A 25,712-nucleotide genomic window follows, 5' to 3' on the forward strand; every position below is an offset into this window, starting at 1 on the left:
CCTTGACACCCAGTCGGATCACAGAATGCCAGGTTGCTTACTATCCCACAAAGGATAGGAGGTTGTGTAGTCCAGTGGTTAAAGAAAAGGGCGTGTAACCAGGAGGTCCCCGGTTCAAATCCCACCTCAGCCACTGACTCATTGTGTGACCCTGAGCAAGTCACTTAACCTCCTTGTACTCCGTCTTTCGGGTGAGACGTAATTGTAAGTGACTATGCAGCTGATGCATAGTTTACACACCCTAGTCTCTGTAAATCGCCTTGGATAAAAGCGTCTGCTAAATAAACAAATAATAATTAATAACAATTAAAAAAAAAAAAACTCAAACCCAAAATTCTGGAATGATCTGCCTAGCTCTAATGGAAGCACCAAGTGTCAGTGCTTTCAAAACAAGATTAATGACACACTTTTATAATGTACCGTTTTTGTGCTAAAATTATGTTCCTTTTATTCTCTGCCTGGTTTTACAGTTCTATGTGTTTTTTTCTTTTGTTTGGTTGCTTTGCTGCAATTTTTATTGTGAAAGGCTCTATAATAATAATAATAATAATAATAATAATAATAATAATAATAATAATAATAATAATAAGTCTTTATTAAAAAAATCATACATTTAATGCCTTTCAACAAAACTGAAAAAAGGATCCCAAACACTACTACTGATTTAGTTTTAGAATTGTGTAATACACTCTCTTGCATAGCTTCGAGCAGTCCGACAGTGGAAGACTGTAGTTTAGCCAAGAACAGTATTTTCAGCTAAGAGTATAGTAGATTGCGTCTGTGGACAATCTTTGCTTTCATAGTTTTAAATCCATCTCTGTGTCCTTAGACGTACTTTGGGATGGATGTGTCTGCGGTGGAGGACCCAGTGCAGCGCAGAGCCCTGGAGACCATGATAAAGACGTACGGACAGACTCCTCGGCAGCTCTTCAACGCAGGGCACATGAGCCGGCCCGCCTCCCGCCTCATCACGGAGGGAGAGCTGCCCGCCGCCATGGGGCTGCTCGTTCAGTTTGCTTTCCGAGAGACCAGAGAGCTTACCAAAGAAGTGGTGTATCCGGTATGACAACTCCCTGCCTCTGACAGTCTTACTAACATTGTGATTTGAGTAGAATTAAGAAATTGTTATTAATGTTGCTTCGGTTTCAAAAGCAATTGGCAGTATTCAGAAAACATAGTGCAGGCTTTTGAAAAGTCAGCAATTTTCTATATATTTTTTTCTCCCCTATTACACTGAGATATATTTAAAAGTAATGCATTGTAGAAATTCTACGGCCTTGCAGCACAGTAGCTGTTTATTAGCAGTTTGCAATATAGTCGCCACCACTTAGAACGGACGTGTTTGTGTTAACGTGATTCACCTGCAGTAAGCGATGGACGGTATAAACTCCCACACAATAACCTGACATTCAAAATGTCCCACAATCACCAGTACAGTAAACACAGCAAATCTTTATTAAGACACAGATTACACTAATAAAATAAAACTATTAATGTAATAAAAAGTAAGTGCAAAAAAGTAATGCAAGTGCAGAAATGTACAGGACAGGTCGGCTATATTTTCTAAAAAATCCCAATTCGGCTTTATATCCGGATGCTGCTCCATAGCACGCAACAGTGTTAAAAGCACAGGCACGCTTGCTTACATCATCGGTGTCTGCTTCAGACAGAGCGTCCTGGTCGCCAAGGTGACGCAGCTGAGAATTCTTCCTTTGACATCCTTTCTGCTGTTGTCAGAGTTTCAGTTTCGGTTGTATTTTCGTCAGCACTCTCCTCCTCAACTACAGAAACCCAGCTTTTTTGAAGCAACGTTACATTGCTTGCTGACTGACAGAGTTCCAAGCACGCTTTAGCAAGCGCACAGCATCTAACAGAGATTTTATTTACACACTGAATTTTTGTGCTGATGCTCATCGCTTTTCTCTTTCCATTCATGTTGCTGTTGCAGTCAGTGCTGTTTTTTTTCAAACTGTAAACCTGACAGTTTGACAAATAGCCATGGTACAGTACATGGGTAATCGCTCAGTAACAAGGTGCAAACAGCTGATTGGTCGATCTGTTAAGCTTTTACTACAGTAAAGTGCTTCTCTTTGTATTGAAATGTATGTGAATAGCAAGGTAACAAGGTGAAAACAGCTGGTGGATTGGTGATTGGTGGATTAGTAAGAGCGATTACTACAGTATAAGCAGTGTGTTTTATTTAAATCTATATGAATGGTACATAACGAGATCCAAACGGCTGAGTTTGCCCGAATATATGGTGTGCTTATCTTGTTATAAATGATGCCTTTGTTATTGAAATCAACGGAAATGGCAAACGGCAAATGCTATTTCTCCGATATAAACGGCTGCCCGCAATAACCCTGGATGGTGTAAGTGGTGGACGCTGTATTGTGATTTACAACAAAACTACATAAACATGAAAAGTTGTCAGAATACAGGGGTCGCTTGTGTACGGCGAGACGAGGACACCCTGAAGTTTCAGTGCATAGAGTAGAGCAGCGACTCCAGCGCTTATCTGTGTACTACACAGCAAGTGTTGTAATCAAGCAGCTGGTTATCACAAGGCAACCGCTGTTTACAGTCAGCACACAGCACTGCAAGCAGTCCAACACAGAGGCTGCTTTGTTTTTTCAGTACAGCAGCTTTTGAGCTGATTACAGTTAATCACACTACATTAACAGCTCCCCAGCAGCTTTGGCGCCCGCGTTTGTAGCTTCCACCGGGCAGGTGCTGCTGGTGTCCCAGCGTCGATCCAATTTGACGTTGAGAGAGGCACAAGCTCCCTACCAGCACCTGCTGGAGATTTATTAGGTGCTTGGCGGTGGTTAGTCAGCTCCAGTGTCGGTATAGTTCGACCCCAACTGGCAGTGCATTCTTGGCCCCTGTGAATTGGGATAAAGTGGCACCCCCGAGTCTTGCTCAAGCAAGCACCAGAGTCTTTCACAGAGCCCGCTGATGTCAGGCAGGAATTAATCTATAGCGCCTTTTGGCATGCGTTTTCTTCACACCCCCAGCTGTCACAGCGTGACCATGCCTGGCTCATTTCACGGCTGTCACTCCTTACTGGACCCACTAAAGGGGTTCCAGTTAGCAGGAGCAAGCACCCTCAACTCCCCTAATGAAACAGAGTGCAGGCGCAAGCGCTCGAGGTTCCTGTCGAGTAAGCAGCTCCTTTGGTCTTCAGCATCAAGTCTGCCACCGGTGGCGACTCTTATCAGATTCTGCAGGCCCAGCCCACCCACCCACCTAGCGCAGAAGACCTGCTGTCTGTAGCAGCCTCAGAATCAGGCCCCTGTTCTCAGGCGTGTCATCGGAGGTGGGGGAGGACCCTGGGCCCCCTGAGGAGGAACAACTTATCGAATGCCCTCCTGCTGAGTTGAGGGAGCTGAAGGGAGGATGTACCATGCCATCGATATCTCTCCACAGGAACAGCAGAGCAAGACTTCATTCTTCACCCCGCAGCTGCCCTCCAAGCCACCTCACACATATCCGCCACTTATCCCACTCTACATTCAAGAGGTGGAGGCTGGCTGGTCCGTCCCCCCTCTCAGGAAAGGGTCTGTCGCGTCTTTCCCAGTGTTGCAGTTCGTACAGCCTCATTGTACAACTAAGGACCCAGCTTGGACCAGCAAGCAATGCAGGGTGACTGAAGCCCTTGCCAATAGGGCTTATGCGGCTGGAACCTTAGGGTTTAAGGTTGGCAACTAAAGTGCGATCTTGGCTGCTTGTCGTACCTGAGGCAAACGCATCAGAGGAGGTGACCAATGGCGTCGGGACTAGTTCTTGACCACTTAGAACTAAGTCTCGAGAAAATTGCAAACTCACACCAACACATAGGCTAGATTTCTTGGGGTTAACTTTGGACATGCAGCGTCCCTGGCCTCCTTCCAAGTTCAAGATATCAAATCTTGTCTGAGTCTCTTCACCCTGAATTCCCAGGTAAAGGTTAGCTCTTTTCAGAGGCTTTTGGGGCTGATAGCGGCAACCTTAACTGTACTGCTGTCAGTGCTTATGGACATAAGGTTCAGCACCCCAGTCTTTTTGCCGCAGTGGATTCCACCCCATGCCATTCGGGGTTCTCTGGACCAGCAGGAGAGGGAATGTCTAATGAAGATCCAGGCAGAACTGACATCAATCCACCTGGTGGCACCAAGATGGCCGAGGAGACGGTTCCCTGGGATCCTGGAGATGCGAGCAGGGAAGCAGTGGAGGCTCAACTACCTGCAGCTGTGGGTATGGCCATTGAAGGTGGACGTTGGTAAACACTAGGATGTTCGGACAGAGGCCTAGACATGCTTCAAGCGGCACGTGCGGGTGCCACTTACCAATGTGAGGGAAGGTTTATAAGCACCCTTGAAACATCTATTGTAGTGCTTCTGGATTTTCTCCAACACTTACTGGAGGGAAGGAGCTACTCCACACTTATAGTCTACGCCGCCATGCTGTCGGCGTTTCACGTGAAGGTTGACAGTTTTGCTGTCGGCGCTCACCCCCTATGCACCCACTTTATGTCCTGGCCATTACATCAGCAAGAAAAGCAGTGACCTCCCAATACTGTAAGCACCCAAGAGGTGTCTCTTGTTCACTAAGCACAGGACATGGGTGTCGCTTAGTTCACACTCAGCGTTTTGTTTCCGAAATGCGTCTCAGATTTCCACTGCAACCAGACTATCGAGCTGGAGGCTTTCTGCCCCTGCCATTCAAGGACATTGAGCACAGAGGGTTCATTCCTTGTAAGGGCTCTGATGTTCTACGTTGATCGACAAAGAACTGGAAATTGACAGAACAGCTTTTTATCTGCTTTGGATCTAAAGCCAAAGGGAAGGCAGTCTCTAAACAGAGACTCTGCTGATGGCTGGTAGAGGCAGTCAAAACAGCATATGAGTCTGCAGGTGTGCCACCCCCTGCATGAGTGACAGGCCACTCGACAAGGTCGGTGGCAACCTCATGAACACTCATTAAAGGGCGTAGGACCAAATGAAAGGTGGTGAAAAGGCTGACTAAGATCTAGCGCCTCTCTCTTCTTGCATGGCCTGATCAGGACAAACTGACATCGCTATGAGAAGTGGTCACCCTGGGGCCCATACCAGCTTGCTCCAGATTTGGCATAGTGTCATTCCCATTCGTGATTAACGGAAGACTCCCTGTCTGAAGGAGAGTGGTGGTTCTGTGTCTGCACTTTTTTTTTTTACCAGGACAGCAAAAAAAGAATCCTGAAGGCTAGTCCCAAAGTGGTAGTGCTATATACCCCAAAGTGATGTCAGGGGGAGGGCTGACCATTTGATGGACTGGTTCTGGGTGGGCCCAGAAGAGCTTTGGTATAATAATTCCATGAAAGGGCATGGAAACAAGGATGTTCCCATTCGTGATGAATGCTGGTTTCCTTTTAGAGCACTTTCACACATAGTTTGTTTAACCATTTGATTCGGATTGAAGAGCAGTTAGGTTTGGTTCGCTTGGAGTTATATGTGAAACCACCCAAGACCCACATAAACACACCAGTGAACTGAGATCCTTTTCAGCTATTTTCAATGTCAAACCAAATGTACTCAGTTCACTTACTCCAAACAAAAAAAAAACTAACTGCTCCAAACAGCGAAACAAATTGTGGAAGTGACGTTCTTCAGCAAGCACCAAGGAAATTGTCTCGCCAAGGTCGCACATACACAACACAGGGCTTGTCAAAAACACACACATAATACAATGACATTATGACACAAGAACACCATAATGTCACATGTACACAACAGCCCATCACAAAAAAATAATAAGGACCTATTTACAAACTGGCGCAACCCAGGGCTATTCAATGAAATTACACCAATATCAATATCTGAGATTTACTATTGCAACACGTTCTAAGCATAATAGCAAAACTGTCACAAGGCAAAGAAAGGTCATAGGAAAAATATGAAATGACAATTGAATAATTATTTCGCACATTGCATCTGGCTTCATTATAATTGAGCCATACACTCGAAAAACATTGTGCCAAGACGAAGCGGTACAGACATTAGTGTTGCATTTGCGTTGCTCCACCTCAGATTAGTAAACCAGCTCCTGTGTTGCACCTGTATTTCACCACACTGTCACGTGTACAACAGTCACAATAAGCAATTATTAATATTTGCCATTGCTTAAAACCTCTAAACACCAGATGTCGCTCCCACATTTCCTCCAAAAGAACAGTGTTTTCCCGTCAAATACTTAGTGCTCTGGCATGTTCCATTTCTTCGGCAATGATTTGATGTTGTAAGCACCAAATGAATGTGAACAACAGCACAGCACGTAAAGTATTTTCCATGTTTGGCATGATGGAAAAAGTTTTTCCAGAGAGAACTTCCACTCTAGTAATCAGCAAGAGAACCGAGTGTGTTTAGAAAAGTGCAATGTGAAACCAATAGAACTCAAGTCTGGATGAAGCCGCAAGTGAACCAGAAAAACAAATTGGAATTGACTGTAAAAGAAACTCAAGTTCGCTTCAATTTTTTGGGTGTGAAATGAACCAAATCCCTAAAACACATATGAATAACCAATGTTCTTTTGTATTTTCAGAGCCCTCTCCCCTGGATTAAGGGTTTGAAGTGGGGTGAGTATGTGGGCTCCCCCAGCTCCCCCGACCCTGTGGTCTGCTTCAGTCAACCACACGGGGAGCGGTTCGGGTCTCTGCTGGCACTGCCTACTAGAGCCATCTGTGGACTGTCAAGGAAATTCTGTCTCATGATGATTTACAGCAAAGAACAAGGTAAGTAACCTCCATTACATAACTTAATGCTACATTAAACTCCCTAAGGAAGAGTTCCAAATAGGCAAATTGGTTTCTAAGCTACTATAGCAGGCCTGAGGTCTTGCACATAAGGCAGGGGGCTTCTGGGATTGTTTATTGTAAATATGAGTGTTGTGATTGTAGAAATACGTAATAGTGGGATTGGTTTTTTACTGGGGAAATGTGTAGCAGCCTGCCTGCTGTATTTAGTTGCGGGAGCGAGCAGCATGTGTGTGTTTACCAGCTGCGAGCTTTTGTGATGTTTGGCAATAAAATGTTTCGTACAAGTCACTACAGATTATAGATTGGGACAGCTCTTTACTTATTTTTTGTTCTTGGTATACAATAAACTGAGCTGGATATGTGTGTCCAATGGGGAAGTCTGCTAATTATCCCCTGTGTGCCTTCAGCTTATTTGTTTTGCTTAAAATAACAAACATACCCACTTAAACTGTCAAAATATTCTTAACAAAATGCTGTGGACATATTATATTAATGTATAAAGGATGCCAGGAAGACTTTGTTTTACTTATAGCCATGCAGTGAATCTAGTGTGTATGCCCTGCATTTTCTAAGCCCTATCATTGTAATCTCAAATTGAGGTTTACCTCATCTGCATGCCAATCCCCTGTTGTTTTGCTGTTGATTTTTTTTCCCCCACTCTTTATTTAGAAGTTAGTAAGTTAGTTCAATGTACTCTCCCCATTCTCCTCTGGTATAGTTAGGTAATAGTATCTCATACTGACCACAAGTAGTTTACTACTGTATGTCAGCTATATGTGCCACGTGGGTGGGATTGCTATTACCTGTATAGCCTAGTAAAAGTAAAGGCTGGAAAACAAAAAGGTCAACAGCAGAAACAATAAGGGACTGAGAATGTTATGCTTGGTTACACATTTAAATTTAATGTATCCTTCATTTTAGTTAGGGATGTCCTTTGCTAATCTGAGTTGGCCAGATGAGTTCACTTATTTATAAGTGTGCTGTATTCCAACCTAGACAGCGGTCCTCTTATTGTAGCTGAAAGGAACTGTCCTGTTGCTGCTGTCCTCTCGCATTGTAATGTTGCCCCGTGCCTTTGCAGGTGTCCGCAGCATGCACAGCACGGACATCCAGTGGTCAGCCATTCTGAGTTGGGGTTATGCTGATAACATGCTGCGACTGAAGAGCAAACAAAGCGAACCGCCTGTCAATTTCATCCAGTGTTCCCAGCTCCACCAGGTGAGAATTCACTCAGGATCTTGGTATCCCTGAATAGATCATCGTCCACTCTTCAAACATATGATTTTTATTATTATTATTTATTATTATTTATTTCTTAGCAGACGCCCTTATCCAGGGCGACTTACAATTGTTACAAGATATCACATTATACATTATTTCACATTATACAGATATCACATTATTTTTACATACAATTCCCCATTTATACAGTTGGGTTTTTACTGGAGCAATCTAGGTAAAGTACCTTGCTCAAGGGTACAACAGCAGTGTCCCCCACTGGGGATTGAACCCACAACCCTCCGGTCAAGAGTCCAGAGCACTAACCACTACTCCACACTGCTGCCCTAGATTTTAATGATCATGCAGTCTCACAAGCGTAGAGGTACCGCAAAATTATATATATACATATATGTGTGTATTTTATCCTGTCTTCATGGTAACTGCCAAGTCAAGGATCACATGTTGGATCAGTATTTGCAGTTACCATTGCAGAAACCTATTTTTGGTTGTAAAGTGAAGAACAAATATCCCACATCCCAGCACTTATTTGTCACCAGCTAGTTAAACATTTCATCACAGTGGCATTTTATAAAGATCAAACATTACGTGTATCGTCTTTCGGGTGAGACATTGTTGTAAGAGACTCTGCAGCTGATGCATAGTTCACACACCCTAGTCTCTGTAAGTCGCCTTGGATAAAGGCATCTGCTAAATAAACAAACAAAACATGGGTATTATGAAAGTGTCTGTACATATGTACTGGTGCATGTCACACATACAGTTTTACCTATACAATGGGCATTGTTTCCAATTGTGTTGTCTTGTCCTTCCAAGAACTTGTTACTGTGACGTACTCATGCATGACTTCTGGCCTCTTGATTGGTTGGGCTACTGAAGGCTAATGTAGCTTCAGAGCCACTTGCTTAACAGACAGTTTTTCAAAACTTCACAGATTGTATTATGCTTACAAAACTATACAGCCTGCAACCTCTCTTTTTGTTTGTGTTTTTGTTTTTGTTTTTTTTGTTTTTTAATTACACCTCAGGTGTGCAATTAGGTCAGCATGATGGACACTTTTCCGTTGCTTTAGAACATACATAAATGGTCCCCTAAAAGAATCCTGTAATGCTTGCTGAGTATTGCTAAACATGAAACCAGCTTTGAGTGTTCCATCATTTTCTAAAATTTCAAATGAAAAGGAATTTGATATATTGTTATGGAAAATGTAAGCTCCTAAATATGGTCAGTTCCCAGAAGATAATGTTGAGAAACTTTATTATTTTACTGTGCAATGACATTAATGTTGTATGTACAGTCATGGTCACTTTCAACATTTTATAGGGTACACATTTGGTGCTGGTATTTACAATACTAGATTATAAGGGAATACATACAAAGGGGAAACTAATTGCACAGTGTTCTCTAATGCTTTTAATTAATTTATGGCAAATGTTAATAAGGGCTTGAAAAAATGGTATTAAGTACATTGATTAAAAACTCAAGGAAGACAGTTTACAAAAACACTGACCACAGCGCACCCTCTTGTGTTCTACAGCATAAGCGCAAAGTATATCCAGTATTACTGAGTCTTACTGAGTTCTATGTATTTTAAGGCTGGATTAGTCTGCGACTGGGACCACACCCTGGATATTTGTAAATCATTATGAGGTAAATGAATCCTTTTCACTTCTGATTTTAGGTTACAAGTTGTGCGTGGGTACCTGATAGCTGCCAGCTGTTCACTGGCAGTAAATGTGGAGTAATCACAGCTTACAGCAACAGATTTACAAACACCACGGTAGGTACATTTCACTGGACTAGCTTCAACATTTCTGAAACTTTTTGCATTGGCATTTTTTACAGAAAGGTATACCACATATTATAAATATAAGTTAGGGTGACCTACTGGCACATCTAATCTGTTACTTGTGTCCTTGAGGGCGTGTATTTTTGTCACATATATACCATTTCATGTCTACATTAAGTAAATAAAAGAAGAGTTGTATATTATTTATTCATTTTAATTTGCAGCACTTTTTTAATTTAAATTAGTTTAAATAACCCATCATTTCCCATTAGGAAAGATTCCATGTCGATTTTTTAGGAACCAAAAAAGAAAAAAAAAATTTGCTACTGTACAACCCTTGACTTTAACAAAAGCAGTTCTCTTAACCCAATACTGTACCAAGCAGTGTCTGAGACTTTTGAATACCTCTGGAAGAACTGTTACCATGTGACCTTGGTTTCAAAATACAGTGCTCCCTCGCTATAACTCAGGTCTCGGGGGACACACACACAATATGAGCGTTATAAACGAGGGAGGGGGTGGGGTCGCAGCGGGACACATAACAACACACATCTGACTAAAATACAAAATAAAATAACTCCCTCTCATTCCCACTCATGGATCATTTTAATTAGCAGTTTTTAAACTATAAATAGCCTGACTAAATGGCGGTCGGGAGTTCAGTTTGAAGCAATAGACAAGCAAACTAAGTGTGAGAAGGAGAGCGGGTTGGGAGAGGGGAAGAGGGAATGGGCTCGCCCCAGGTTCGGCTGCCGGAGCGGGGCTGAAGCGAAGCTGAAGCGTCTCATCTCCCGGAGAAAGCTGAAGCGCCTTGTCTCCCAGAGAATGCCGCAGCTCCTCTCACAGCAAAAAAGAAAATACATTAGGAAAGAACCACTTAATAGGCCTAATATTTATTTAGTTATAAAACTAATGCTGAATAAGATGTCTGTGTTAAAGTGCCATTAGAGCTTTTCTTCAGTTCAGATACTGTATCAAAAGGGAGAGACAGAAACGGAAGTTAGACTGAGAAGTTGTTTACAGTTTAAACAACACCGGTACTGTATTTACTGTAGAAATATTGCATGAATCACTAGTATAGGGAACTGGGGGACGTGCTGTAGGAGCGTTATAACCAAGAGCCTTGTAGTGAGGGAGCACTGTAGTGGGAGCTGGAAACAAAAATCAATCCCTTCTCAAGTCAATAAAATGCAGTTGGCGTGCCCCATGTGTAATGGTAATTGTGGTGGGGCAGGATACATCAAAAGGGAGAGACCATGAAACATCAGGCCTTGGAAGGGTTCAGTTTTCAGAAATAGAACAAAAAATATTAAGGTATCAGATGTCTGTGCACCAGCGTATTGTATACTTTCCAAGAGTTCCAATTCAATGGATATTAACTTTAGTGTTTATGGCCAATTATGACCTCTTTCTAGAATGCTGTAGGCCGCCCAAAATACCACTGTCAGTGTTGACAAGCACCAGAAGACTCATGAATCAAGGATTTCCACATTTTCCTAATAATGGTGCTGCCTCTGAGTTCCTGCTGATGGTTTACTGTCCTGTATTTACTGCTGCTTTAACTTGTTCAGGGTTGCTTGAATGGTCCTAACCCATTTATATGTTAACAGTATGAACTTAGGTTGCTGGACTTCCACATGGGTAAACTACTATACTGTTAAGAGAAGGAATAACCTGCAAATTTGAATTACTTCACCCCTTGATCATGGAATAACATTCAAAAGGACCTCTAAAAATGAAAGCAATTTTAAAGTTTAAAATTAAGTTAGGCAACAATGACTGTGTGTTAATGTCGAAGTGTTTTGATGGTGCGCTCTTATGATGTCTTTGTGATTTCATCCTTAAATCCCTCATGTTTAACTTCACACTCCTCGTTTGAAATGGTAGAATATGTAGTTATTCTAAAAAAAAAAATAAAAAAAAAACTTTGTGAATGTTTGTTTTCACAAACGTTTCAACTAGAAATTAAAAGGACATATTACTATTACCACGGCTAAATAAAGATTGTTTTTTAGGGGGGTGGAACGTGACTCGAAAGCCAGTGTCTTTTCACTGAAGAACATTGATTTCATTTCTCACATGATATGTTTTTCCTCTTCTCAGCCCTCAGAAGTGGAAGTGGAGTCGGAGGTGCACTTGTATGGACATACAGAGGAGGTCACCAACCTCTTTGCGTGCAAACCTTACAGCATCCTGATTAGTGTCAGCAAAGACGGGACCTGCATCATATGGGATTTAAACAGGTGCGCAAATATACGCCATTCAGTACTGTACTTTGAGAACAACACTGAAATGGCATAGGGGTGAAATAAATACTTTACACCAAATAAATACTCTCTTATATTTATTTCTTGCCTGTTAATATCATATATTTTTATTTTCTGTCATACATTATGTATTTCCCAGGCTTGATATTCTTTTCCAACCACTGAATAAGCAGAATTTCAAAAGTGAAATGGTTTGAAAAAATGACCACTAGTGGTGTGTAGCTGTATTTTCTGTCCCCTCTGTGGCTCATGGATTTATTTATTTATTTATTTATTTATTTATTTATTTTTTAATTTTCTAGAGGGGACATAAATGACAGTTGTACATTCTCCAATTGTTCCAGTGGTTGAAAAATAATGTTAGTTAGTAGGCCTGGTAACTAATTTTCCAAGCAGAAACTGCAATGTAGAATGATGGAGAACACACATACCAGGGTAAGAAGTTAAATATTATGAAAAAAAAAGTAGATGTTATAAACCTGCTCTTTAAATCAGACAGTAACCTCCTATAGTTGGAACGCAATCTTAATATTGTCTTTTGTTTGTTTGCAGGCTCTGTTACGTTCAAAGTCTTACTGGGCACAAAAGTCCTGTGACAGCCGTTTCAGCCAGTGAAACCACAGGAGATATTGCTACTGTGTGTGATTCAGGTGATTTGGAGAGAGGTGGAATGTGTGTGCACTAGCTTGTTGATGCTAAAATTGAATAAATGTAAAGAGGGCTAGAAGGTTAATTCAAGCTCCAGACCTTCAAGGCCTGGGTTTGAATTTGGTGTAGGTCCCAAGTGCAATGATTTATCTATGGTTGTTTTAATGGACTATAGCCCACATCACAAAACCAACACACAACTAGCCCATTGATTTAAAAAATATATATATTTAAAAAAATCTGTGACACTTTCCTTGTTTTCATTTGTAAACTTACTTTTTTCACCAACCCACTATTCCAACAAAAAGAAATGTAAAAATGATGGATTACTCTTGTTCTTTCATATCAAGTTACTGTATTAAAAATGTATTCTGGGATGGTCTGTTGAACATGACTGCCTTCATTACTATAATATCAAGCACATTATCATTTAGCATTTCTCTGAGGACATAAAAATCGATTTAAAGATTGCTTTCAGTGAGTAGGAGTAGGCTTTGTTTTGCTACTGTTTAACTCAGAATTCATTGCTATGTTTTTTACCACTGTTTTGCAGTTGGCGGTGGCAGTGATTTGCGTCTCTGGACGGTAAACGGTGACCTTATAGGACACGTCCACTGCAGGGAAATCATTTGCTCAGTGGCCTTCTCTAACCAGCCCGAGGGAGTGTCTGTCAATGTGATTGCTGGGGGACTAGAAAACGGAGTTGTGAGGTAGAAAAATAAAATCTGCCTTTTTTTTTTTTTTTTACTTTTTTCAGTACCAGGAGATTAAGTAGAAAACTGTAATTGCACAAAATATTCAGATAGTTAATTAGTCTGATGCTGCTTTGTTCAAGTGACATAATGAGCATTGTTAAAAAAAAGAATTGCACACATTTGTTGTAAGCCCCCAGTCTCAAGCCATTTTGCAGAGATCTCTATTTTGATCTCTGGTCAAATCATTGGTAAGAACTACAGGCTATCAATGATGTAAACTGTTTTGAGATAATGGGCCCTTTCCTCAGCTTCTAGGGTGAAATCTATTAGATCTGCCAAATTGTGGTAATTTGCCCTGGAGCTGCTTTCCTCATGTGTGTCTTCAGAGCTATACCAATTCTTGTATCTGTTTGGTCACCAATCAAATTGCAAGGGTGTTTTCAGATTTAAAGGGAATTGTATTTGTAGCACAGCATGCAGTCTAAGTTTAATGTATGAATTCACTGTTTTAAATGCAGTTTGTAAATAGATAACCCATACGCCATATAATACTATTTTCTAGAAAAGATGAATAGTATAATAGCCAGTAATCTGTTATATGCAATGATATAATTGTAATTTGTATTCAGGTTATGCAATATATATATATATATATATATATATATATATATATATATATATATATATATATATATATATATATATGTATATATATGTATATATATATATATATGTGTGTGTGTATATATATATATATATATATATATATATATATATATATATATATATATACACATATATATATGTGTATATATATATGTGTATATATATATATATATATATATATAATATATATATACAGACGTGCTCAAATTTGTTGGTACCCTTACAGCTCATTGAAATAATGCTTCATTCCTCCTGAAAAGTGATGAAATTAAAAGCTATTTTATCATGTATACTTGCATGCCTTTGGTATGTCATAGAATAAATCAAAGCAGCTGTGAAAAGAGATGAATTATTGCTTATTCTACAAAGATATTCTAAAATGGCCTGGACACATTTGTTGGTACCCCTTAGAAAAGATAATAAATAATTGGATTATAGTGATATTTCAAACTAATTAGTTTCTTTAATTAGTATCACACATGTCTCCAATCTTGTAATCAGTCATTCAGCCTATTTAAATGGAGAAAAGTAGTCACTGTGCTGTTTGGTATCATTGTGCACACCACACTGAACATGGACCAGAGAAAGCAAAGGAGAGAGTTGTCTGAGGAGATCAGAAAGAAAATAATAGACTAGCATGGTAAAGGTAAAGGCTACAAGACCACCTCCAAGCAGCTTGATGTTTCTGTGACAACAGTTGCAAATATTATTAAGAAGTTTAAGGTCCATGGAACTGTAGCCAACCTCCCTGGGCGCGGCCGCAAGAGGAAAATCGACCCCAGATTGAACAGAAGGATAGTGCGAATGGTAGAAAAAGAACCAAGGATAACTGCCAAAGAGATACAAGCTGAACTCCAAGGTAAGGTATGTCAGTTTCTGATCGCACCTTCCGTCGCTTTTTGAGCGAAAGTGGGCTCCATGGAAGAAGACCCAGGAGGACTCCACTTTTGACAGAAAAACATAAAAAAGCCAGACTGGAATTTGCTAAAATGCATATTGACAAGCCGCAATCCTTCTGGGAGAATGTCCTTTGGACAGATGAGTCAAAACTGGAGCTTTTTGGCAAGTCACATCAGCTCTATGTTCACAGACGAAAAAATGAAGCTTTCAAAGAAAAGAACACCATACCTACAGTGAAACATGGAGGAGGCTCGGTTATGTTTTGGGGCTGCTTTGCTGCGCCTGGCACAGGGTGCCTTGAATCTGTGCAGGGCACAATGAAATCTCAAGACTATCAAGGCATTCTGGAGCGAAACGTACTGCCCAGTGTCAGAAAGCTCTGTCTCAGTCGCAGGTCATGGGTCCTCCAACAGGATAATGACCCAAAACACACAGCTAAAAGCACCCAAGAATGGATAAGAACAAAACATTGGTCTATTCTGAAGTGGCCTTCTATGAGTCCTGATCTGAATCCTATCGAACAAGAGCTGAAACTTGCAGCCTGGAGAAGGCACCCATCAAACCTGAGACAGCTGGAGCAGTTTGCTCAGGAAGATTGGGCCAAACTACCTGTTAACAGGTGCAGAAGTCTCATTGAGAGCTACAGAAAACGTTTGATTGCAGTGATTGCCTCTAAAGGTTGTGCAACAAAATATTAGGTTAGCGGTCCCATCATTTTTGTCCATGCCATTTTCATTTGTTTTCTTATTTACAATATTATGTTGAATAAAAAATCAAAAGCAAAGTCTGATTTCTATTAAATATGGAATAAACAATGGTGGATGCCAATTACTTTTGTCAGTTTCAAGTTATTTCAGAGAAAATTGTGCATTCTTCGTTTTTTGTGGAGGGGTACCAACAAATCTGAGCACGTCTGTATATAAGCAAATTAATTTCAATATTATTTTCAAGTACTTTATATTATATTTTAAAAGGTACTTTGTAATAAGAAATGTAATACAGTAATATAGTATAAGCAGCACATAAGGCAAGCAACTAAATATAGTAAAAAAAAAATAAAAATGTGTCGATATCACTTTATATCGATGAATCCTGAGTGATGTCATTTGTAGAAAAACTCTGCCCATCTGTCTTTCTCTCCAGCAAAATGGTCGTGACCAATACCCTGCCTGGCAACAGACATGTCAAGATTACATCTAATTATGAGTGGTGGAGGCTAGCCGCAAACTTGTATCGTGTAGCCAATATAAATACAGTAAAACTTGACAGAGAGGGTGATTTGAAGGTGGAATACACACAGAATCCCACCCATTTTGAGGCTACAGAAAAATAAAAATTGAGTGGGATTCTGTCATGTTAGCCAATAGCATTACATTAATGTTGGAAAAAAATGACGTAAGGTTCGCAAATGTATGGAACAAGTGCTAGAGGCTGAACGAAACATACCCGCGATACATGGCCATCACAGATCAGTGTGGTATACTTTTCTTTTTTACTTTTACGAATTTACACGTAGGCTTAACCTCCGTAGCCTCTTATGACGAGCCGCCACTGCTGCATATACTGTGTGCTGTATTACTTAGATTTTAAAACCGCTAGTGATTTTTCCACATCCATTTAACTTCATGTTAACAAGTCATTCGATCAGTGGTTCCATTCCCGTACACTCTGCCACAGGGATATTTTGTTTTTATTTATATATAAAAAAAATAATGTCTTGTTCTTTATATGCCACCTGTTCAGCTTCTCCACATACTGAACATGGTTGTAACGCCACACCTCTATCTGAAAGTATTTATTTTTATTTGTGTTTATTATATATGTTTGTCTTTATGAAACCTTTTCTATTTCAGATTGTGGAGCACATGGGATCTGAAACCTGTTCGAGAAATTACTTTCCCTAAATCAAACAGGCCTGTTGTTAGGTATGACTTGTTTTTTTATGCTTTTTAAGGAGAGTGAACTGAAATTACCCCAAACACATTTACCATAAGTACAAAAACCCAGCAGTGGTGGGTGACTTGACAAGTAAATTGCTCTGGTAGGGCATGTTTTTTAATATGGCAGGATAAGTACAGATCTTTCTACTTCTGCTTGTTTCTGTCTATTTAAAATAAAGGTGCTTTAAAGATTTAAGTGGAGTCCTCATAATGTGACTGTGTAATAAGCATCTTTGTGATTGAGGGGTATATCAACATACTGTTAAAGCTTAGGCAAAGTCCTTGTATACCCATTGGTTTCCATTCCTATAAATAATCAAGTCGTGCTTACTATGGAACTTTTTTTTATTTTTAACCAGAATTTATAATTTAAGTTTTATTAATAAAATGTGGGATGAGATTTATGTTTGTTTGGATCAACAAAATTACTTTTGTTCAGAAAATATGAATAATCTATTCAAATATTTATATCTCTTAGAGCTTAAAGTAACCCTTTAAGTCCCAGACAGGATTAACTGTTCTATTTTTCCACAAAGCCATCCACTCCTCAGCTTTTATGTACATCCAGAGCTAACTGCAAATATATACACCAGTGCCACCTCCTGGATATAATTAAACTTAACAGCTCCTTGAAATGATCAACTTTTTTAAATGGTGGTGCCATTTAAAGCAGTCAACGTTACATTAACATCATTCAAATGTCAATTAGATAATGATGATTTGGATTCATTATCCACACATCTCAAAACAAAGGCAAATGAATGTTGCATTAACTTTGATGTAAAATTATAAGAAACAAATGGGGACATGTATCAAGATTTACCGACGCAGTGCTAAATTGCCGAAGTGTAAAGTAGCGCTCTGCCGCAGCACAAATTTGACCCCATCCCGAATGTATGAACTGGCCCAAAATTAATGAGGCACTGTGTAAGCTGCAACATTTAAATTCTTAAATGTGCTGCTCCGGTGCTCAAAACGGGCTAGCGGTAGCACAGATTAAGAGACTAATCTGAAAAACAGCGCCTCTCCTCCAAATGGGCTACCTCAATTGAACAATAGGTAAGTCATCTGGAGAGGCAGAAATGACAGTTCAAAATGGGCTAACTTGTGTTTATAAATAAAATGTACAGGTTTTAACCCACTAAACCCCAGGTAGCTCATCTAGAGAGAAGGAAATAACCTGTGTTGACTAAGTGTCTTGACTTCATATTATATTATTATACAGCCTCAATATACATCATGAAAATGATAACTTAATGAACCAAGTTTATTATACAACAAATACAAACAATTGTACATAATGAAATAGCTGGTATCGAGCTATAATTACATCCTCAGGGAGATCAAAAAGGGTAATGCGGACCCTAAATACTGTCCCTTCTTCTCAGTACTCTCCCTGGATTGCTCAGGAAGGTTAGGTGCCTGCACTCTCCATCGTAAGAAATACGTTATGACTGCTGCCATAATGCTCCTTCCTATCTGCTGCTTTCTGACTTTTTTTCTTTGCACACAAATAAAACCAATTTGAAATCAGACTTATTTGTGGACTGTTTTAGAACCGGCGCAGCTGTTCTGCTGCTTCATAATCTAATTTTAATATCACAGACTTAATTTACAAATGAGCCCCACCTACAATTTGCCCATTTAAGGCTTGACACACCTTAAAGTGCATGGCTAATGAGCGGTGGAGCGCATTTTGGCGGTGCTAACACGGTCTTAACATGCCAAAAGTGTCAGGATACATACGGGGCAATTTTAAGGCCAGCGTAAACTTGGGCGCTATGGCCTTAATGCCATCGCAAACGCTTGATACATGTCCCCCAAAAAATGTTGAATAACACATTAACTTGTTGTTTTGTATTGTTGTCTTTCCTCTCTGCAGCCTCACCTACTCCTGCGATGGACACCACCTGTACACCGCGAACAGCGAGGGGACAGTGATAGCTTGGTGCCGCAGGGACCAGCAAAGGATGAAGCTGCCCATGTTCTACTCATTCCTCAGCAGCTACGCAGCCTGATGACACCGACCGAGGAAAACTGCCATCAGAGACAGCGTTGGAGCACTTGGGAGAATGACCATCAACATGCATTAAATAAAATGTTGGCTTGTAAGGCAAAAACAAAAAAAAAGATATATGTGCATTAAGCTTGAGCATTGAACAGCCCCTTTGCATTTTCTTTTTGTTACGTTCAGGGCAGCAAAAACAGTCCCGGGCTTTAGACCGGAAGTGCATATACCTTATGTTATAAGAAAAAACTTAGTGCTCTGTTTGAAATTTAAAGAACAGGTCCTGGCAAATATATGTAGATGAGACTATGTATCAGCCTACAGTTTATTGTTTTGTTTGTCCTTTAGCAGCGGGCACAAGTTAGCACATATTTATTATAACAAATGTTGTATGCTACATGCATCCAGATGCCTTTGTTGCTTTATGACTGGCCATTGTATATGTGTGTGTGTGATGTTGTCCTCGAATCCACTGAATGTCATTTACAGAAACAAATGTATGTAAATAAAAAAAGGCAATACCTCTAAATCTTGTAAATAAAAAAAATAAAAAAAAGAATGAACCTTTGTATAACAGCTATGGATTTTCTTTTTCTATTACTCTTTATGGTCACTTAAAACTAAAACCAGCAGCTAGGAGGTATTTATGCCCTTTCTACAAGGTTTCCTAAACTAACCATTTACTTCTAGATGGCATACTATGTAAGCATTGAAGTTAAACTATGAACTAAATGTTCTGCTTGGTCTGCTGCATGGAAGTATCATTAGTTCTTACTGGGCTGTCAAAATGTGTGTGTGTTATGTGGGTTGATACCCGATGACGTTAAAAGCGATGAATGATTATAAACTATTCAAGGTGCCTCTTGTGCCCTTGGTTTATCTCAGGCTTGTGTGTCTTGAGGGAACCCTGATTTTAGGTATACAGACACCTGCAAACCAACGTCTCCTTCAGGGTTATGTGAAATATATAACTTTACATTATAACTATCCGAGAAGTATATATGAACTGGTTTGAGTGATCTAACTTAACATTAAACTGGAGTTTGTAAAGTGCCAGGTGATGGGCTTGTACCATAAAAGCCGTCCTTAAATTTAAATACACCTTCTAAGAACTGGCAGGTCAGCAGTAGCAAGTAATCTAGTAATCTAACTCGGAGAAGGGTAGCTGACCATCTTGTAAACCTACCAGAGTTAGATTGGGTCATGAATATCCTTGTTAGTAGCAATTCCTAACCAAAGTTGCACTAGCAAAAAAAAACAAAAATGTGTGACTGCTTACTGTACTGATAATGTGCTCGATAATCAGAGGTCTTTCTACATTTGCAAAATACTTTATAGTAATATAGTCCCAATGTCACCCCCTTGGTAGAAGAGAAGTTCTTTTAAAACACATTATGGTAGGATACCGAACAGATTTGAAAAAAGCTAGAGAGAACCACTTAGTCTGTATTGACTAATATGAATTCACCGTAACCTAAAATTACACTTTAAATATAAATAAACCTGCAGTTACAGCTTTTGACAACAGCAGGATTATAGCAATGTTACATAATAATAATCATCTTTTGTAAAGAGACTTTTTTTTTTTTTTTCTTTGGTTGCAGTAATTTCAAAGAGTTGAAAGTGTTATATTTGTAGTCTTTCCTACCAGCTGTTAATTTTCTGTAGTGGGCCAGTTATTGATATGGAAAGTGTCAAACATGTTATTTTTACAAATGTGTAGAAGAAGTTTAAGCCAGAGAAGGCTGGGCCATCTGTATTCTCTTAAACCGGAGAAGGCTGGGTCATCTGCATTCTCTTTACTTTTTTTTTTTTTCTTTTTAAATTAGAGGTTTTGATTCCGTTCTCAGCGGGGGTATTTAATGCTGTCTCTGCTCTATTATGTGCATTGTATGATCAAGCTTTTAAAGAGCAATACAAAAAGATCACAGATGTATCATCTTAAACAAATTATGCAAAATGGGATTTTTTTTATTATTTATATGCGAACCACAAATAACTATTTAATTATAAGTAAGAGTGAATGGATTTATATAAGCCAGTGTGCTTCTGTGCTTTTCATCCAATGTGGTTAAATGTTAGTTATGTACAATGTAAAATAAAAAGAAGGAAAGAAAGCATCTTTGACAGTGCAAGCAGTGCCCTTCCTGTTTTGATGTTTACAATCTAACTTTGCAGTCGTGGTCTTTGGCACCAATTTGATTATTGTTCATATACAGGTACAGTACAAACATGCATTTTTCTTTGTTTTCTTCTTGAATAAAGTAAAATGTTATTATCTACATTTTCCAAATAACCATCAGCTGCAAGTATTTTTGTTCTCTAAATGTGAGAGGGGTTTGTAAGTTGCCACCATAGGTATCTGTGAATGTTTGTCTGTTTTTTTTTTGTTTGTTTGTTTGTTTGTTTTTGACTTAATTATACTGTATTAAACTTCGATGTGAAATATGTAACCCTAATTATGTCATGTTTTCATTACAAATTCATAAGGCTATGTTTACTCCCTAGAGCCGGGGTTTGGGGGTAAAAAATTTTTTTTGTACCTTTGTATGTACAAAATACAACTGATGGAAATATTATTAAAAATTTATGACAGAATTAGTGAGAACGTGTGTCGTCTTTCCTTCAGTAAAATCCTAATTGTGGCAGTCCCTAAGTGGCTCACCTGGTAAAAGCACAGCCACATGGTGTGCAAGGTGAGTCATACAGCCAAGTGGAGTGCAGCTTTGCAACCTGCCATTGGGTACGGTGTACGTGTTGGATTGAAAGTCATTCAGTATCTTAAAGGAGTGTGCCTAATTCTAACACAATTTTTCAGCAAGTATTAATATGTTAGTGATGTCTTGCTCCCTGTTGTTTTTTATTTTAGTTTTTGCTCTGAATTTAAAGCATCTCCAAATTTTACAAACATATATATATATTAAAAATGCTCAATTTAATTGATATTTTCTTAAAATTGTAATAAATATTTACACTCCCAGGCTATAGTTTTTTTGTTTTTTTTTAAATTTAGTGACCAGTTATTATTTGTATTTATTTTTCCCCCAATTTATCAGATTATGTTTTTTCTCCTCACCGCAGCGAGTCCCCACACAGCGCAGTCGTTCTGAGGGCGTGTGAGCATCCTCCGATCTCACAAGCCTAAAGCCAGAATTGCTTTTACGGCGAGCAATCTAGAGCAGAGATGGGTGGGCCAGGCTATAGATCCTGTGCTTTAATTTGTTTGAGACAAAGTGCTATCACTTTAAGGGCCCAATTTACAAAACTTTAAAGAGTAAGTGGCGTGGTTCCGAAAAATATAGCGTTACACATCCCCATGTGGCGCTACAACTGTTTAAATAACGTACCTGTAAATTTGTCTTTTCATTTTTAACATCCTGACAACTTTTTACACATAACTTTAAAGTTAGTTTCAAAGCTCTTTTCAAAATGGCTGCTGTAGCGCACTGGATCTGTCCTTTAAATCACTGCAGGAAGAGTGATTAAAAAAAAAAAAACATAACCAGTGCTCTGGCTTTTCTTCTCCATACCACATCATAGATCGTTATTGCTGTGTTACCTGTTTGACAATGTGGGCAATAATCCTTACATCAGTGGCCATTTTGAAAAGAGCTTTGAAACAGACACATAAGTGTAAACAGTTGTCAGGATGTTAACAATGAAAGAGCAATTATAGGTGCATTATTGTAGCAACACGTGGGGACGTGTAAAGCTGTATTTTTTGGAGCCCTGTTACCGGTTAAGTACTGTTTTTAAGGAATATTTTGTTAATGAAACCTTTTTCAACTGTTTGAAAAATCTGAATAAACTTCTAACCCTCTCCAGCACCGTTTTATCTAAGAGTCCTTAAAACAGACCTCAGCCTGGAATGAATAGCCTGCTGTATTGTAAGGACGAATGTACAATGCAAATGATGTACACACAGTATTTGTTCATAATTCAATCTTGTATTTTTCTATGTTTTGGAACCAAAAGCAAGTACTGTACAGTAAGTAACACAGCTAATGAACTATTTGACTATCCCTGTAAATCAACCATTAGTTTGCCTTAAACAGCTTGTGTGGCACAGTTCGTGTATGGACTTTATTATGGTTGCTTTTTCTCCTATATTTTGCTGTATTTCTTTTTAGAGTAATTGGCCCTGTCTGAGGAAGTGGCATGCTGGCTCCTTCTGCAAGGTGACAAGCAAGGCAGGTAGCAAGGACAGCCAGAAGCAACAAAACACAATAAGAGTTTCTCTAGACTTTGCCAGGGGCATTTCAGCTGAGGCATTTTAGGCCTATAGTTTTTATAGTTGTGTTGCTTTCTATAATGGACGCAGGAAAGTGTGTGGCAGAACACAATACCAGAAGTTTTGGAAGTCTATCTGTAATAGTTTGAGCAGACCTTAACTGCTGTATGATAGACAATGACTTAACACAGCTGTATATACAAGGATGAGATTCTTCATCCCATGTGAGACATGTTACTTATGATGTTGTCCCCGACTGTTCCTGTGTATAAAGACACTTGTCAGGACACTAGCAGAGAAGACCTGTTAAGAGGATCAAAGATGAAGAATATGCTTAAAATGCAGCCCAATATAGTGCAGCCTGGATGTTTATATTCTCCTAGTCTGGACCATATTCTGGTGTCGGTACAATGTTACATAAGAAAGTCAGGCTGGACGAGGACTCCCAAAAGCTTCTTTATAGCTAGATTGCTTACCCTTTTGCTTAGATTATATGAATACGATGAATGCCCTTGTGGTGCATATGGAGATTACTTACTTGGTTATTGACTACTTTGTAAGAAAAAAGAGTGCTATAATATTTGCATGATCAAAATGCAGTAAATTAGGTCTGCCAATCCCTCTGCAGTGTTTCCTCTGGGTGCTTTCTTAATGGATGCTTTTCTAAATTATTTGTTTTTTTCTACTACAATATTTTTTAGTTTTTTTACAAATGTAAACTGAACAGAAAAACTGAGTAACAGCACAAAAGCAGCACTGTCTGAAACCATTTATCCATGATGTAAAATGATATAGGCTTATCACCCACGCCAGAAACAGAAGGCTAATTCAAACACAAGATGGGGAATGCATATCGGACATTGTAGGAAAACCTTGCAGACAAATAAGACATACTGTAGTAACAACAGCCAACCTTCAGCAACCAAGAGTGCTGTGTTCTCAATAGGATACAGCCCTGAGAACATTATTGATTAGATCAATTACAAAATCACAAGCAGCTACAGTAATTAAGCAAGACTGCAACCAAGAAGTGGAAACCAATTTTTCAGGAAGATAAAGAGCCGATTAAGAATAAGCACCAATACAGCCTGTTTAAGATATGATAATTGTGAATATGTATGTATCTTACTGGAAAGAACACACCTTTAAAATTACACATTTGACCAAACCAAAATATTGTATGAATGTGCAGAATTACTGCTAGAATATTAATTTTTTTCAGTACTAGTGCATAGCAGTACCCAACAAAACACCCCTTTTATACAGAAATGGAAACGTATACAGTATGCATCTTTAAATAAAAGCCCCCAATCTTGCCTGACATTTTTAATAAAACTGCGATACACTTCCACTCAGTGTGGCCCAACTGGGAGACACAATGATGTAAACTGTGATGTAAAATTAAGCAGGGAAGCCTTTTACGTCCCCAGACAGCGTGCTCTGCTGCAATGAGAGGCAGTTGAGCGAGACACAATTAAAATGCTGTGGGTGTTTTTTTTCAGCTGCTGTACAGGGTGGGGGAACAAAGTCCGACAGTTTTCGTGAGCCAAGGAAAAGCACAACCATTTCTGACAGCGAATGCATGAAAACGTTCAAGGGTCAATGCTGAATCCACGGATCTCGTTCTCAAACCACACCGGCAACCGCAGCCTTCAGTCCTGAGTTTCTTATTGATCGAGACACACCTCCATGCCCAGATTCCCCTCGTCCTAGTGAGAGAAGGTCTTCCCCAACTGCATTTACCATCATCTCTCCAGGTCCTGCACAGCTGAATAAGGTTGGGCTCAGGTCCTCAAAGGATCTATAAAATTCAAAGAAAAACTGCGTGTTCCCATTGTGAACAGGAAAAACGCTTTTTATTAAAGCAGCTAGTAGAATGAAGCTAAAGAACCTCAACTGGCCGTTATTAGTTCTGTGAAAACTGTGAATGGATCGAGTCTGGTTCACTGCTGGGGTTTTACTGTTATAGCTGGATGTGAGATTTATTATTATTATTATTATTATTATTATTATTATTATTATTATTATTATTACTGATCTTCTGTAGCTGAAATCCCAAGTGGTGTCCGAGTATTGGATTTTCCGCTGTACAATTAAGGTAGGCAAGACTTATTTTCATTTATTCACCTGCTGTATACAATATTATTGTGTTTAACCTTTTTAAATGTTGTCTGTAAAATGCATTACCTATTGCACATCATAATAATAATAATAATAATAATAATAATAATAATAATAATAATAATAATAATAATAATAATAATAATAATAATAACTTGTACACTGTATTACCAAAATAAACACAGGACCGTACCATTTGATATAAAAACAGTCGAATGAAGAAAATGTCATTCGGTTTTCCCTCCGGCATTAAAATCAGAAACAAGTGTCCAGGGAAAATACATCTTTGAACAGAGCTTGACTGGCGAGCTGTAGTTTTACCCATATAAATTACATTCCAACATGTAAAATGCTTGTCAGAAAATGTTAACAGCTTTGTAATAATACTTATATAGGATAATACTTTCACATTGTTAGGTTGTAAAGTTTTAAGGAT

General features: G+C 39.1%; 2 protein-coding genes across 10 annotated transcripts in view; both read left to right on the forward strand.

Moving 5' to 3' along the window:
• Positions 1 to 21,522, forward strand: part of LOC117402875 (lysosomal-trafficking regulator-like) — a 163,435-nt gene extending 141,913 nt beyond the window's left edge. For all 8 annotated transcript variants that reach the window (XM_034004461.3, XM_034004467.3, XM_034004462.3 and 5 more), the window contains 9 exons: positions 830 to 1,060; positions 6,559 to 6,748; positions 7,854 to 7,990; positions 9,693 to 9,791; positions 11,904 to 12,043; positions 12,620 to 12,717; positions 13,269 to 13,425; positions 16,830 to 16,901; positions 18,799 to 21,522. In XM_034004461.3, coding sequence (XP_033860352.3) covers positions 830 to 1,060; positions 6,559 to 6,748; positions 7,854 to 7,990; positions 9,693 to 9,791; positions 11,904 to 12,043; positions 12,620 to 12,717; positions 13,269 to 13,425; positions 16,830 to 16,901; positions 18,799 to 18,934 — 1,260 coding nt within the window. In that variant the 3' untranslated portion in view covers positions 18,935 to 21,522. The remainder of the gene's footprint in view (positions 1 to 829; positions 1,061 to 6,558; positions 6,749 to 7,853; positions 7,991 to 9,692; positions 9,792 to 11,903; positions 12,044 to 12,619; positions 12,718 to 13,268; positions 13,426 to 16,829; positions 16,902 to 18,798) is intronic.
• Positions 21,523 to 24,618: 3,096 nt separating this feature from the next.
• LOC117402437 (guanine nucleotide-binding protein G(I)/G(S)/G(O) subunit gamma-4-like) overlaps positions 24,619 to 25,712 on the forward strand; it is a 33,153-nt gene continuing 32,059 nt past the window's right edge. Inside the window, exon 1 of one of the 2 annotated variants that reach the window (XM_034003569.3) lies at positions 24,619 to 24,932. The gene's annotated coding sequence lies outside the window, so the exon portion shown is untranslated. Of the gene's footprint in view, positions 25,254 to 25,712 lie in introns of both variants that reach the window. The other variant, XM_034003567.3, reaches the window with a different exon arrangement.

The sequence above is a fragment of the Acipenser ruthenus genome, chromosome 5, assembly GCF_902713425.1.
Source record: "Acipenser ruthenus chromosome 5, fAciRut3.2 maternal haplotype, whole genome shotgun sequence".
Classification (NCBI taxonomy): Eukaryota; Metazoa; Chordata; class Actinopteri; order Acipenseriformes; family Acipenseridae; genus Acipenser; species Acipenser ruthenus.